General features: G+C 38.3%; 1 protein-coding gene across 1 annotated transcript in view; it reads right to left on the bottom strand.

Moving 5' to 3' along the window:
- Positions 1-15,252, bottom strand: part of HMGXB3 (HMG-box containing 3) — a 57,484-nt gene that overhangs the window by 8,624 nt on the left and 33,608 nt on the right. Inside the window, exons 8-15 of the mRNA XM_044664505.1 lie at positions 9,031-9,206; positions 8,748-8,842; positions 7,464-7,559; positions 5,653-5,802; positions 2,650-2,951; positions 1,949-2,076; positions 1,147-1,278; positions 17-201 (exon numbers count right to left, since the gene is read on the bottom strand). Of these exons, the coding sequence (XP_044520440.1) occupies positions 17-201; positions 1,147-1,278; positions 1,949-2,076; positions 2,650-2,951; positions 5,653-5,802; positions 7,464-7,559; positions 8,748-8,842; positions 9,031-9,206 (1,264 nt within the window). The remainder of the gene's footprint in view (positions 1-16; positions 202-1,146; positions 1,279-1,948; positions 2,077-2,649; positions 2,952-5,652; positions 5,803-7,463; positions 7,560-8,747; positions 8,843-9,030; positions 9,207-15,252) is intronic.

The following is a 15,252-nucleotide window of genomic DNA, read 5'->3' on the forward strand; positions in this document are numbered from 1 at the left end:
GTGAAGAATACATTACCTCCACATTTTTCAAAGCCAAAACATTCTCTTCATTCCTCTGGGCCATTTCTACTTTTGGGGCTACCCCACAAACCCCACAAATCATGTCATTGTAGTCACGGACAGTGAGGCATTCAAATGCCCAGTAGCCACTGCACAGCAACTCCTGGAGCTGGCTCAGTTCTTCAGAACCCAGCGTTTTCTCTGGAACAAGAACAAGATTAAGCTGAATTCCATGCAATCATTAGATAATTTCCAAGGCAATAAGTATGAATCAATTGTGATCTCTAGGAACAAGAATTATTTTCTCAGAAATAGACATAATGATCTGAAGGATATACTAAAGGGTATCTTCTTCCCACAGAACCTTACTGGATATTAGTTTTCTAAGACTCAGGAAGCCTAGACTTCACTCTGGCTTCAAGGGCTGGCTCTAATCCAGTAGGGAAGGCCAAATCTGGGATGCAGAGAGATGTGGATCGATTTTAGTTTCTTTAGAAGACATAAAAGGGGCATAAAAAGGAACATAAGGAGAATAGTTTCCAAATGCTTGGGAGTACAGCTTCCAGATCACTGGTCTTCCTGACCCAAGCCTCCAAGAAACTTAAGGTGAGGGCTCTCAGCAGATATTGGTAAGTTTTGCATTTCAGATGACTCCAACACAACATTCAACCACCCAGGTCAGTCAGACCATCCTAAGGGATGAGGAAAGTTCTTCAAAGTCAAGGGATGGCAATACTGGGCAAAAGAATATTGCACAGGGGTTCTAGCCTCAGATCTGCAACTAACTTGTGATATAACTATGAACCAGTCATTTGCTCCTTCTAGACTTCAGTTAAGTCATCTGTAGAACAGTCTCTCAGCTCTCCTTCAGTTCTAGGCTATAAGATTTGATTCCTATGCATACCCAAAGGGACTTATTACTTGAAAACACATTTTCCAGAGGGAGGTTTATATATATATATATATATATATATATATATATATGAATATATAAGACAAAAGGGAGAGTATAATCAAAGTTCAAACTGTTTCTTCTATATGAATATATCAGCAGCTCCAAAGTGATTTTCCTAATCAATTTCCAGAGTGGTAAAGCTCAGAATTTTGCTGCTCAAGATCAGAACTCTGATCTCGGTTAGTCCTCACCTGTTTGTTCTTGGACTGATTCCAGGACACTACTGATGGCCACCCTAGGATCCTCTCCCAGTTTGATGTGATTTCTGATCAAAAAGAGCAGATCCAAACTCACCAACAGTTTGCTCCCCACATTAAAGAGACCTGTCAGTTAAAAGGCAAAAAAGGAGTCAAGTCTTTTGGATTTGATTCTGGAGCGCCAAATATCCTAAATGCCAGTTTAAGTTAAGGCTAATCAAGATCCAGAGAGAAGGCACATTAGAAATCCCCTTCTCTCACCTCTCTATCCCCAAATCAGTCTTCAGGTCAGAAGTATATATCTCTGCAGTTAAGTACACTTTGTGCAGCATTTACATAGGAACAGACTAAGAGGCTTCCAAACTTTGCTTAAAGATCCCCATGGAAGGGAAACCCAACTCCTATAGGAGTAGGCCAACCCACTTTGGACAGTCCTAATTGTTAGGAAGCTCTTCTGGACAGCCATCCTAATTTGTCTCAAGTTCCATCTTCTGGGACCAAACAGACCAAATCCCTCTTTTATATAACAGCCCTTTGAGCACCTGAAGAGAGCTATCGTCCCCTGCCCCCATCTTAAGTTTTGTTTTCTCCAGGTTAAACATATCCAACTCTTAATTCTCATCTCATGGACTCAAGACCCATCACCATCTCAGGGAAGGGCACTCATCTAGTGACTGGATTGGAGCCCAGGTCTGAACGAGCATCAGGCTGTTTTTTTCAGGATTCCTCAGTGGTTTAGCATCAAAACTTCAGACATCATCTTATAGGTCAGGTATAGTGGAAGGGATCTAATTACCTGTATAGATGTCTGTGAAGCTGTGCAAGGCCAGACACTGTGGATTCAGACACATCTTCACCTGGGCAGTAACCAGCTGTAATCGGTTTGCTGTCAGCAACCAACACTCTTGTGGTCCAGCCAAGGAACTAAAGCAAAAAAAGGCAGGGGGGAAAAATGCAGAATAGACACCAACTCCTAATGGAGTTACAAGGTTATGTGAACCAGGGTAATATATTTTCAAGAACTGGTAGAAAATACAGGAAACAGTTTCCCAAACAGTCTATATGCTGATTAATTACAAGTTCATTTTTATTCATCACCACTAAATTTAAGCCCACTGTTCCTCCCCATCATATACTCAATTAAACACAAGAGGTGTGTTTTTGAAACTACGTTTCTATTTGAGTTCTAGTGTCATAAATTCCAAATTGGCCAAAATGTAGCTTTGGACCTAGGGATGCTGGAATAAAAAGTAAATATTGAATACCTAATTCTATGAAAACAAGTTCTGTGGAGGGAACCTCAGGAAAGGCAGAGTGTATATGTGTGTATATATGTATATACATATATACACACATATACATATATATAAAGATGCTTTCAGTTTAAAGATGTTTCCAAATAAAGGGGCTTGAAAAAGGCCTTTGAAAGGTAGGACCCAGTAGTGTAACTAAGGTGGAATAAGCAGGGGCCAGGATAAAGCTAAAAGGGGCTCTTACTTTTGTCCCCCTTTGAATAATGGGCTGCTACAGAGGAGGCACTGCGTGGATGGAGATTCGTAATAATTCGACCAAGAGGTCTGCTCGATGGTGACCGTCTCCTCACTCACGTTGGACAGGATGAGTCGGGAGCTGTTGAGTTCGTGGATCAGGGTGAAGACCTCGGCCAGCTCCGACTCATTCTCTGGGATCTGCAGGACCTTGCGCAATAGTTGCAGTGTGGACTGGCGTTGGATCTCCTTCTGGGCCTGGCTCAGGGGCTCAGTTGTGTTCAGCACATCAGGGGATGGCGAGCTCACCTCCTGGGATGAGATGGAACTGTTCACCAGGTCGTCAGGGCAAAATGTGACAACCCTGGGATGTATACCCAGTAATGGAGGCCCAGGACCTTGGATCTTTACTGCCAATTGCTTTATAGGTCTCTCTGGAACAGATTCAAGGGCCAGTCCCCAGGTAAACATCAGCACTGCCTTTCCCTGCCCCACCAGCTCTAAAAATATATAAAGTTAACTTTTTCCATCATATGTGGCAAAATAAAGCACTATAAGCTCATCATGAGACTACTGCTGACTTGGAGGTTAGTAGAGAGCTGAAAAATAGGGATCATAAATCTCCAATTTCCAAAACTGTATTTTGTTCATTGTTATCTCCCTCTTGAATCTCAAAAAAATCAGCATTCAGCTCTAAAAGGCTTCGTAATAGCACTTAGTAAATCCCTGATTCCTGGTGTTGAATATAAGACTTCCTACTCATTTTTCGAAAGGATCAGTTTCCCATTTCCAGGGTTTATTTTAATCTACATTTTGTAAGGGGCAGCTAGTAGCACAACAGCTAGAATGTCAGGCCTGAAGTCAAGAGGACATGGATTCGAATCTGTCCTCAGACACTTCTCTAGACAATTCACTTAACTCCAATTGCCTAGCTCTTGCCACTCTTTTGTCTTGGAATTGATATTAAGACAGAAGGTAAGGGCTTAAAAAAATTTACATTTTACAACTCCAAGTGTAATTTTAAAAAATCTATTTGATCTCAACAGCAAGTAACAATAAACTCACTGGAGATGAGTGTTTCCTAGGAAGTTCCTAAGGTCAGAGAGTGCAAATCTCTAGGAGTTTTATAAGGAGGTTCTACTTTTCATTTCTCCAAAGTCATAAGATATAGGGTTGAAGAGTGAGTTAATCCAAGGGACAGTGGGGACAATTGAAGCAGTCCTACATGCTGCAATCTAACTATGCCAAGAACTGCAATTACCTAGATGTGGGGCTCTAAAACAAAATGAATGTCTCCTAAAATTTCCACTTGATTTTAGAAAAGACAACATCTCCCTAAGGGCAAGGATCAATTTCTGTGCTATATAACCTGTTTACTCAAGGACAAAGACAGCCAACAATACTTAAGGGAAAAGAGAAAGGTCTTTTGAGGTATAGGCCCAGCTGAGAGGTATGAAAGAAGAGTTTAAAATGGCCTATTTATCCTAAATAGTAGGAACACTGACCAGTTACTGTCTTCGAAAATAGGGTTTGTAGTCAAAAAGTGGTTCTATTATTTATGACTTAAGTGACTTCCTTTCTCTGGACCACAGTTTTATCTTCAAAATGAAGGGATTGGACTAAATGTTCTCTAAGGTCCTTCTCAATTCCAAATTCTAGAACCCCCATTTGAATTCCTCCATTTGGCCTACTTGGCCAGTGGGGGTCCTAAACTCTACTCACTCCAACCCTGTTTTGGCCAGTAATAAGTATGCCAACTCCGAGAACCAGCAGTGCAGAAATAGAATTTCCTATTTTTGAGTCTATGTGGGACACCAAAATCCTGCCTTCTGAATAAAAGTCAAATTTCTTTTGCTTGTCAATAGAATCCCCCTGCAATCAGGGTCCTGGATTCTTTTCTAGTTTTATTTCATATTATCACACTGCACATATTCACTTGTCCAGATGAATTACTCTTTTCTAGTTCCTGAACAAAACTTTGTGCTCTCATCTCAATTTTCCCTATGCTTAGAATGCCATCCAACTCCCCACCCCAGACCTCATCAGGCATTTTGTTTTGCACCATATATATGATACTATAGTAGCATATTACAGTCATCAATATTTGCATCTCATTTACCCCTCCCAAGACTGTAAAAGTTCTGAAATTTTGTATGCTCAGTGCTAGCAAAGTACTCTGCTCATAGCCAGTAATTAATAAATGCTTGATGAGAAGGCAGCTGGGTCACTCAGTGGATTGAGAATCAGACCTAGAGATGGGAGGTCCTGGGTTCCAATCTGGTCTCGGACATTTCCCAAATGTGTAACTCTGGGCAAGTCACTTACTTAATCCTCATTGCCTAGCCCTTACTTAGCTCTTCTGCCTTGGAACCAATATATAGTCTAAGACAGAATGTAAGGGTTTTTAAGAAATAAAAAATAAATGTTTGAAGAATGAATGACCCAAGCTCCTGTGACAGTGTGAGAACCTGCCACACTCAAAGCTGGTGATATAGGTATGGTGTTTTTCAGTAAGCCAAAACACAGTACCTTTGCAAGCATTCTGAAGAATTTCCACACAGTAAATAAAATGAGATATAATCATATATAATAAAACCAGTGAGAAAGTGAAGTCTGAATGGAATAAAGGATGTTTTAATTCAAAAGAATTTGGTATCACCAGACTGGAGACCTCTAGTATCAGAACTAAAAAAAAAATAGCAATATTTTCACCATTATCTCTCAGAAAACACAAAAAAACAATCTTTTGCTCCTCTGAAAGTCCTAGAATCAGAGTTTAGTCTACCACTCACTGTTTTGGTTTATCCTACATACCAATTAGGGATCTTTACCTGGCCAAAGTATGAACTGCACTTCAACCTAATAGCCTTGTACTCCTACCAAAAGACATTTAGAGTGATCTAGCAGAAACTATTAAGTTTGATATAACTATGACCTTCTTGACCCAATAAATAAATCTTGACCCAAGATCAGCATGTAAACCCAAAGAAAGTGAGAAGGAAAAAAGACTCACAACAGACTTGGGTGTTTTCTCAGTTCGATCTTTGGCAAGGTTGTAGCCACAGCTGGGACAAATTCGTGGCTTATGCCTGTTGGTGTACACATAGCTACAGGAGGGATTCTTACACTTCCCCCGGCCTCTTGATGTTGCCAGGCCTAGGTCCTAAGGAAAATATAACATTCAAACTTTGCTGGCTTGTACACCAGAATGATCAATATTAGCAAGTCAAGGAAAGGACAAGTAAGATAATCTCATTTAGTCTCATTCCCAAGAGGCTCAGTTACTTAAGCCTTCCTTCAATTTTAATCCAACAATCCAGTTTGACTTTGTTACTAACTTGCAGTATGACCCTGGGCACATCTTAGTATGCCAATCTATAAAATGAAGTTGGTCTAGAGCAGTGGTTCCCAAACTTTTTTGGTTGACCGCCCCCTTTCCAGAAAAAATATTACTTAGCCCCCTAGAAATTAATTTTTAAAAAATTTTAATAGCAATTAATAGGAAAGATAAATACACCTGAGGCCATCACCACCCCACTGGATCACTACAGCACCCACAGGGGGCGGTAGCGCCCACTTTGGGAATCACTGATCTAGATCAAGGGTTCTTTAACCTGAGGCCCACAGCACTTATTTTTAAAAAATATTTTGATGTTGAATTTCAATACAACTGGGTCCCTTCATAATCCTATACATTTTATTGTATACATTTAAAAACATTACTCTGGGAGGCAGCTGGGTAGCTCAGTGGATTGAGAGTCCAGCCTAGAGACAGAAGTCCTAGATTCAAATCTAGCCTGAGATACTTCCTAGCTGCATGACTGACCCAGGGCAAATCACTTAACCCCCATTGCCTAGCCCTTACCACTCTTCTGCTTTGGAACCAATACACAGTAATGATGCCAAGATAGAAGGTGGGGATTTTAAATACATTTTTAAAAAAACAACATTATTCTGAGGTTATAAGTTCTACCAGAATGCCAACAGGGTCTATGAAAAAGTTTAAGAAAACCGTTGGTCTAGATGTTATGTAATCTAACATCCTGTCTTTTATATTCCTCTGACACTCAAGAATTCTATGATAAGTCTGCTGGGCAGACACCGCAAATAATTACCTCCACCCCCCCACCCCCCCAAAAAAGGCTGCAGAATGTGAGCCCATGGGTTAGAGGTAGGAAGGTGCTTAAATTCTAAAACATTCACTAATTCTAAATTTCTAAAAGGTCACTCCCTTCTTTATTCGTACTTGTTTTACATTCAGTGTGACAGTTTTTAATGTTAAATGATTAACCAGGTCAGTTGAAACAGATAACCTGAGTAAAATCACTGACTGGAAACTCCTTAGAGTTCTCTCCTTACAGAACTAAATCTTATGAAATGTTTACTTTCCAGAGGTGCAGACAAAGAATCCAAATAGCCTAACAATATCAGGACTGGCTGAATAACAATCAAGTCAAATACCAGTCATTCTACCCAAAGTCATTATTACAAAGGAGGCATTTGGTTAGGTTAATACTTTGGAGACATTTAAGAGAAAAGGTGACCAAGGATTATTCGATGATGCAGTTGGAGCTATAGATCACAACAGACTACTCCAAGTAAAGCCAAAGAATTCAACTAGTCTGCATCTTACCAACTTATCTCAGCTAGGAAATTTAGCAGACTGTTTCATACATTGCCTCCAGGTCAAAGACATTTAAAACCAAAGCCTTCCCTGAAGGAATTCAGATAGGCATATGAACCCCTGGGTCTCTAGTATCAACAATCAACTCCTTTCTCCATGAAATAGCCTCTGCTGGTTCTCACCCAGAAAGTGACACTCACCAGTGTGACAGTACAGCTGTATTTATAGGAAGGGAATATATTCGGTTTGACCTCTACAACTTTCACCTGAGATGTCCTATTAGAATTGTTTTGTAGCTGTGGATCAGAATAGATAAAACTGGTTTCAGTAATTTCATTTTTCACTTAGCAGGTTAACAAATTTATTTAATACTTTCAGACAGCATGTAGTGTCTTGCTATGGTCTTAAGTTCTGAAAGCACCCCTAGCCAATAACTTATTTATTTTTTAAATTATTATTTATGTTCAAGTATTTTCCCATGGTTACATGATTCATGTTCTCTCCCTCCTCTCTATCTTCCCTTCTCCCGGAGTTGACAAACAATTCTACTGGGTTGGGTTATACATGTATAACTCAATACCCATTTCCATATTATTCATTTTTGTAATAATCTTTTAAAATCAAAACCTCAAATCCTATACCCATATAAACAATTGCTAAATAACTAAAACAAATGATGAATCCTATGTTTTTCTTCTGCATTTCTACTCCCACAATTCCTTCTTTCAATGTGGATAGCATTCCTTGGGATTGCCCAGGATCACTGCATTGCTATTAGTAGCAAAGTTGATCATTTGATCATCCCACAATGTTTCAGTTACTGTGTACAATATTCTTCTGGTTCTGCTCATTTCATTCTGCATCAGAGGTCTTCCTAGTTTTTAAGAAATCAAGCAGTTCATCATTCCTTATATCACCATCATATATGACAATTTATTCAGCCACTCCCCAATTGAAGGACAACCCCTCATTTTCCTATTTTTTGCCACACAAAGAGCACAGCTATAAATATTTTCGTACAAACATTTTCTTTTAATCTCTTTGGGATACAAACCTAGTAGTGGCATTGTTAGATCAAACGACAGGCATTCTTTTAAAGATCTTTAGACACAATTCTGAAATGCCTTCCAGAATGGTTGGAACAATTCATAACTCCACCAGCAATGCATTACTGTCCCAATTTTGTCACATCCCCTACAACATTTATTATTTTCCTTTACTGTCATGTTGCCTCGCCAACAATTTCTAATGGGTCCAATAGGAAAAAAAATCTTCATTATGAATTGTGATAAGATATGGGCTATTAAATCAGAATTCACTCATTCCACCAAAAAAAACAACCTCATCCCAAATCCAAGAATTGTCACACTTTCACAGAATGTGCAATTTCTTCACTTTCTGGTTTAAACGTGGATCAGAAACATTTGCTAAGTCTGAGCAGAAGAGGGCAGTGGAAGATTTTACTTTTAAGGAATTTGACTCACCTTTTGCTCATTGATGCCAGAGAGCTGCACAGAATGGCCCAGCTGCTTCATTGTACTTGGCTTCAAGCCAGAAGTCCTCACAAAGGAAGTCTTATCTATGGAAAAAGGGATGGGTATGGTGAATGAGAAGCATTTGTGATACATTCCCCTAACTGCCTTGACTAAGTAATTATAATTAAATCACTACCACCCCCCATCACCTACCCCCATTTCCCATCAACCTCACTACCTACAGGACTTAACAAACCCAAATAGGCACTCAAGGAAGATTCTGGGCCCTTACCACTTAAAGAAAAGTACTCTTTGATCCTTGGCATTTCAGGGTTATTCTCTCTCCCCACACTTGCTGGAGCAGGAAGAATTGCTCGCATGGGTCTTGCTGCAGCAAGTAAAGAAGGTTTTCCCCGAACTCTGCTCTTTAACTCTTGAGTTCTGTGGCCAACAGTGGGCAAATCAACTCTGCAAGATTAGAAAGGCAATTTTCAATTTGGTCTGAAATCATTGGGTACTTGGAAATAACTGTAGAAGGGAAATCTAAAACAAAACTAATAATAACTACAGATGTATGCTCTGGAGAAAACACAGTACCAAAATTACTCAATAAATTATTTCCTTAGAATAAAGCTTCCCTAAAGCAAAGGGATTCAGATAAGAAATCAAGTCTGCCAAAAATCAACAAACTGTACTTTCTATGGTTAAGATGGCAGTAGAGTAAAAAGCAGTTGCTTAACCTCTCCTAACAGAAACATACAGGACTCCTCAAGAAAACATAAAAACAAATCCAGAGGAACAAAGGGACCCCACAACAGGGCGCAGCATTGGAGGTACGTGGAATCAGGGCATTTTCATGCTGTAAAGGGCTGAAACAGCTCTCACTAAAACGTGAGCTGAGCAACCCCCTCCCACACCCCACACCACCTATAGTGCCAAAGCCAGCGCACAAGAGTTAGAGCAAGTTTGGGGCACGAATTAAGTCCTTAGCAGCTACCTGGGGTCACCAGGGCCTGCTCCTGAGAGCAGCAAGACTTAAGACCCCAAGAGACTAAAGAATGCATGCGGACTTTGATCTCAGACCCTGAGAGCAGGCACAAGTGCGGGCATGGACCCAATCCCAGAGATGAATCCTGAGCGCAAGCAAGGACTCGGATCTTGAGGGCAGTCGCGGAACTTGAGTGGGGACCCAGTGCAAAGGGGGTTCACAACTGTGGAAGCAGCGCCCTGAGACTGTTAAAGGAGCCTCAGGCAGAGGAACAACTAAGGGGACCACCAGGAGGCTTGACCCTGAGAACAACTGAGACCTCAGGAGCCTAAAGAGCTCAGACAGACCCTGAGTGTGAGGATAAGCCTGAGAGGGCACAGGGCTAACAATGGCAAGCCAGAGACAAGAACCCCAAAAGAGAAAGATCAGCAAGAAGAAATCTGTAACACTCGACAACTTTTACACAGATAAAATCCAGACAAAAGAGCAAACAGCAGAGGAAAACAAACAAGTAATCATATCCAAACCTTCCCAAAATAATGAAAACTGGCCACAAGCTATTGAAGAGTTCAAATCTGAGATGATGAGAAAGATGAAAGAGATTTGGCAAGAGAAGTGGGAAATAGCTCAAAAGGAAATAAACAGGTTAGAAGACAGAAACTCCCAATTGGAGAAAGATGCCCCAAAATCAAATGAAATGGTAAGCAAATTGGAAACCAAAATCTGGCAAGAAAATAACAGTTTAAAAGGCAGAATTTTGCAACTGGAAAGTGAGGCTCAGAAATCAAATGAACTGATAAGCAAATTGAACACCAGAAACGACCAGATTGAAAAGGAAAACCAAAAGATGATAGCCGAAAACCAGTCCCTAAAGGCTAGAATTGAGCAATTAGAAGCTAATAATCTCTCAAGACAGCAAGAACAAATAAAGCAAAGTCAAAAGACTGATAAAATAGAAGGACACAGGAAATATCTCAATGAGAAAGTGACAGACCAAGAAAACAGGTCTAGAAGAGACAATCTGAGAATTATTGGTCTTCCTGAAAAAGCAGAAATTAATAGAAATTTGGACTCCATACTAAAAGAAATCATTCAGCAAAATTTCCCTGAAGTTCTATAACAAGAGGGTAATATAGACATTGAAAGGATCCATAGATCACACTCTACACTAGACCCAGAAAAGACAACCCCCAGGAATATAATAGCCAAATTCAAGAGCTTCCAAGTAAAAGAAAAAAATTTTTACAAGAAGCCAGAAAGAGACAATTCAAATATCAAGGAACAACAATCAGGATCACACAGGATCTGGCAGCTTCCATACTAAAAGACCGCACGGCTTGGAATATGATACTCAGAAAGGCAAGAGAACTGGGTCTACAACCAAGGATCACCTACCGATCAAAATTAACCATATACTTCCAAGGGAAAGCTTGGGCATTCAACAAGATAGAAGATTTCCAAGTATTTGCACAGAAAAGACCAGGACTAAATGGAAAGTTCAATATCCAAACACAAAAATCATGAGAAACATGAAAAGGTAAATAAGAAACAGAGGGGGAAGAAAGAAAACTCGTATTTTTTAAATTTGCCTCTTTAAGGACTTCACTATGATCTTATTATTGGTATTCTATGTGGAGAAATGTTGTGAATAATTCTCTTTAAGCAACTCTATTCACTATTATAGTATTCACTATTTTAGTCATTGGAAGAATTATTCATAGGGAGAGGTTGGAATACTAAATGGTCTAAGATGATATGGGAGTGGGAAAGAGGGAGGTGAATAGTAGAGGACACCAAGAGAAACTTGAATGAATAAGAAAAATAGGATATTATATTACACACAAAGAGGGCATGGGAAGGGGAAGGGATGAATACTATTATAAGAAGGAGAGGAAGAGTGCATTAAGAGGTAATAGTTAAATCTTACTCTCAGTGTAATTAACCCTGAGAGGGGAGAGTAACTTTATCCATTGGGATGTAAAACTATCCAACCCTACTGAGAAAGTCAAGGGAAAAACCAAGGGGAGCAGGGAAGAGGGGAGGTCACAAAAGGGAGGGGTGAATAAGGGGGAGGGAATTTATTAGACCTTAAAAATAAATAGAGGGGAATAATAAGGGAGAGGGTAGGAAGGCTAGTAAATCAAGGGAGGGGACAAGGTTTACTGGCATAAAGCAAACCACTGGTTTAAGAGGAAGTAGCATAAGAAGAAGGGGTAGAACTAGGAGAGGATACCAAAATGTCGGCGAATACACAACTGATAATTATAACTCTGAATGTGAATGGGATGAACTCATGCATAAAAAGGAAGCAAATAGCAGAGTGGATTAGAAACCAAAATCCTACCATATGTTGTCTACAAGAAACACATACGAGGCGGGTAGACATACACAGGTTTAAGGTAAAGGGCTTAAACAAAATTCTTTGGGCCTCAAATGAGAAAAAGAAGGCAGGAGTGGCAATTATGATTTCTGACAAAGCCAAAGTAAAAATAGATATGATTAAAAAAGACAGGGAACGTCATTACATCCTGATTAAAGGCAGTATAGTCAAAGAGGAAATAACATTGCTCAATATGTATGCACCAAATGGCATAGCAATCAGATTCATAAAGGAGAAACTGGCAGATCTCAAGAAGGAAATAGATAGTAAAACCATACTAGTGGGAGATCTAAATATCCCTCTTTCAGATGTAGATAAATCAAACCAAAAAATAAATAAGAAAGAGGTAAGAGAGATGAATGAAGTCCTAGAAAAATTAGATTTAATTGATATGTGGAGAAAAATAAATAGGGACAAAAAGGAATACACCTTTTCAGCTGCACATGGTACATTTACAAAGATTGACCGTGTAATAGGGCATAGAATCATGGCAAACAAATGTAAAAGAGCAGATATAATAAATGTAACCTTTTCAAATCATAATGCTATAAAAATAATAATCAGTAAGGGCACCTGGAAAGGCAAATCAAAAACCAATTGGAAATTAAACAATATGATTCTCCAAAACCAAATTGTCAAAGAAGAAATCATAGAAACAATCAACAATTTCATTGAAGAGAATGACAATGATGAGACATCCTACCAAACTCTATGGGATGCAGCCAAGGCAGTAGTCAGGGGGAAATTTATATCCTTGAGTGCATATATTAACAAATTAGGGAGGGCAGAGATTGATGAATTGGGCATGCAACTCAAAATATTAGAAAGCGAGCAAATAAAAAACCCCCGAGATGAAAACTAAATTAGAAATACTAAAAATTAAGGGAGAAATTAATAAAATCGAAAGTAAAAGAACTATTGAATTAATAAATAAGACTAGAAGCTAGTATTTTGAAAAAACAGATAAAATAGACAAAGTACTAGTCAATCTAATAAGAAAAAGGAAAGAAGAAAACCAAATTGACAGTATTAGAGATGAAAAGGGAGACCTCACCTATAATGAAGGGGAAATTAAGGCAATCATTAAGAACTATTTCGCCCAATTATATGGCAATAAATATAACAATTTAGGAGATATGGATGAATATTTACAAAAATATAAATTGCCTAGATTAACAGCAGAAGAAATAGAATACCTAAATAATCCCATATCAGAAATAGAAATTGAACAAGCCATTAAAGAACTCCCTAAGAAAAAATCACCAGGACCTGATGGATTCACAAGTGAATTCTATCAGACATTCAAAGAGCAACTAATCCCAATACTATACAAATTATTTGCTATAATAAGCAAAGGAGTCCTACACCAAACTCCTTTTATGACACAAATATGGTACTGATTTCAAAGCCAGGTAGATCAAAAACAGAGAAAGAAAACTACAGACCAATCTCTCTAATGCACATAGTGTAAGAAGGAAACTTTAGCTAATTCTATTTACACAATAGATGCAAAAATTTTAAATAGAATATTAGCAAAGAGACTCCAACAAGTGATCAAGAGGATCATCCACCATGATCAGGTGGGATTTATACCAGGAATGTAAGGATGGTTCAACATTAGGAAAACCATCCACATAATTGACCATATCAACAATCTAACAAACAAAAATCACATGATTATCTCATTAGATGCTGAAAAAGCCTTTGACAAAATACAGCATCCATTCCTATTGAAAACCCTGGAAAGTATAGGAATAGAAGGACCTTTCCTAAAAATAATAAACAGTATATACCTAAAACCATCAACAAGTATCATATGCAATGGGGATAAATTAGAAGCTTTTCCAATAAGATCAGGAGTGAAACAAGGATGCCCATTATCTCCTCTATTATTTAACATTGTACTAGAAACATTAGCAGTAGCAATTAGAGAAGAAAAAGAAATTGAAGGTATCAAAATAGGCAATGAGGAGACCAAGCTATCACTCTTTGCAGATGATATGATGGTCTACTTAAAAAATCCTAGAGAATCAACTAAGAAGCTTGTAGAAATAATCAACAACTTTAGCAAAGTTGCAGGATACAAAAAAAATGCATATAAATCATCAGCATTTCTATATATTTCCAACACATCACAGCAGCAAGACGTAGAAAGAGAAACACCATTTAAAACCACCCTAGACAATATAAAATACTTAGGAATCTATCTACCAAAACAAACACAGCAATTATATGAAAACAACTACAAAACACTTTCCAAACAAATAAAACTGGATTTAAACAATTGGAAAGCCATTGATTGCTCATGGGTAGGACGAGCTAACATAATAAAAATGACCATTCTACCCAAATTAATTTACCTATTTAGCACCATACCTATCAAAGTACCAAAAAACTTTTTTACTGAATTAGGAAAAACTATAACAAAGTTCATCTGGAATAACAAAAGATCAAGAATATCAAGGGAAATAATGAAAAAAAAAAGTGAAGTACCAGATATTAAACTGTACTATAAAGCAGCAGTCCTCAAAACGGTATGGTACTGGCTAAGAGACAGAAGGGAGGATCAGTGGAATAGATTTGGGGCAAGTGACATCAGCAAGACAGTGTATGATAAACCCAAAGAGCCCAACTTTTGGGACAAAAATCCACTATTTGACAAAAACTGCTGGGAAATTTGGAAAATATGGGAGAGAATAGGTTTAGATCAACATCTCACACCCTACACCAAGATAAATTCAGAACAGGTGAATGACGTGAATATAAAGAGGGAAACTATAAATAATTTAGGTGAACATAGAGTAGTTTACTTGTCAGATCTCTGGGAAAGGAAAGATTTTAAAACCAAGCAAGAGTTAGAGAAAATTACAAAATGTAAAATAAATGATTTTGATTATATCAAACTAAAAAGCTTTTGTACAAACAAAAACAATGTAGCCAAAATCAGAAGGGAAACAACAAATTGGGAAAAAAAATCTTCATAACAAAAAACTCTGACAGGGGTCTAATTAATTACTGAAATATACAAGGAGTTAAACCAATTGTATAAAAAATCAAGCCATTCCCCAATTGATAAATGGGCAAGAGACATGAATAGGCAATTTTCAGATAAAGAAATCAAAAGTATCAATAAGCACATGATAAAG

This window comes from Gracilinanus agilis, chromosome 2 (assembly GCF_016433145.1).
Source record: "Gracilinanus agilis isolate LMUSP501 chromosome 2, AgileGrace, whole genome shotgun sequence".
Classification (NCBI taxonomy): Eukaryota; Metazoa; Chordata; class Mammalia; order Didelphimorphia; family Didelphidae; genus Gracilinanus; species Gracilinanus agilis.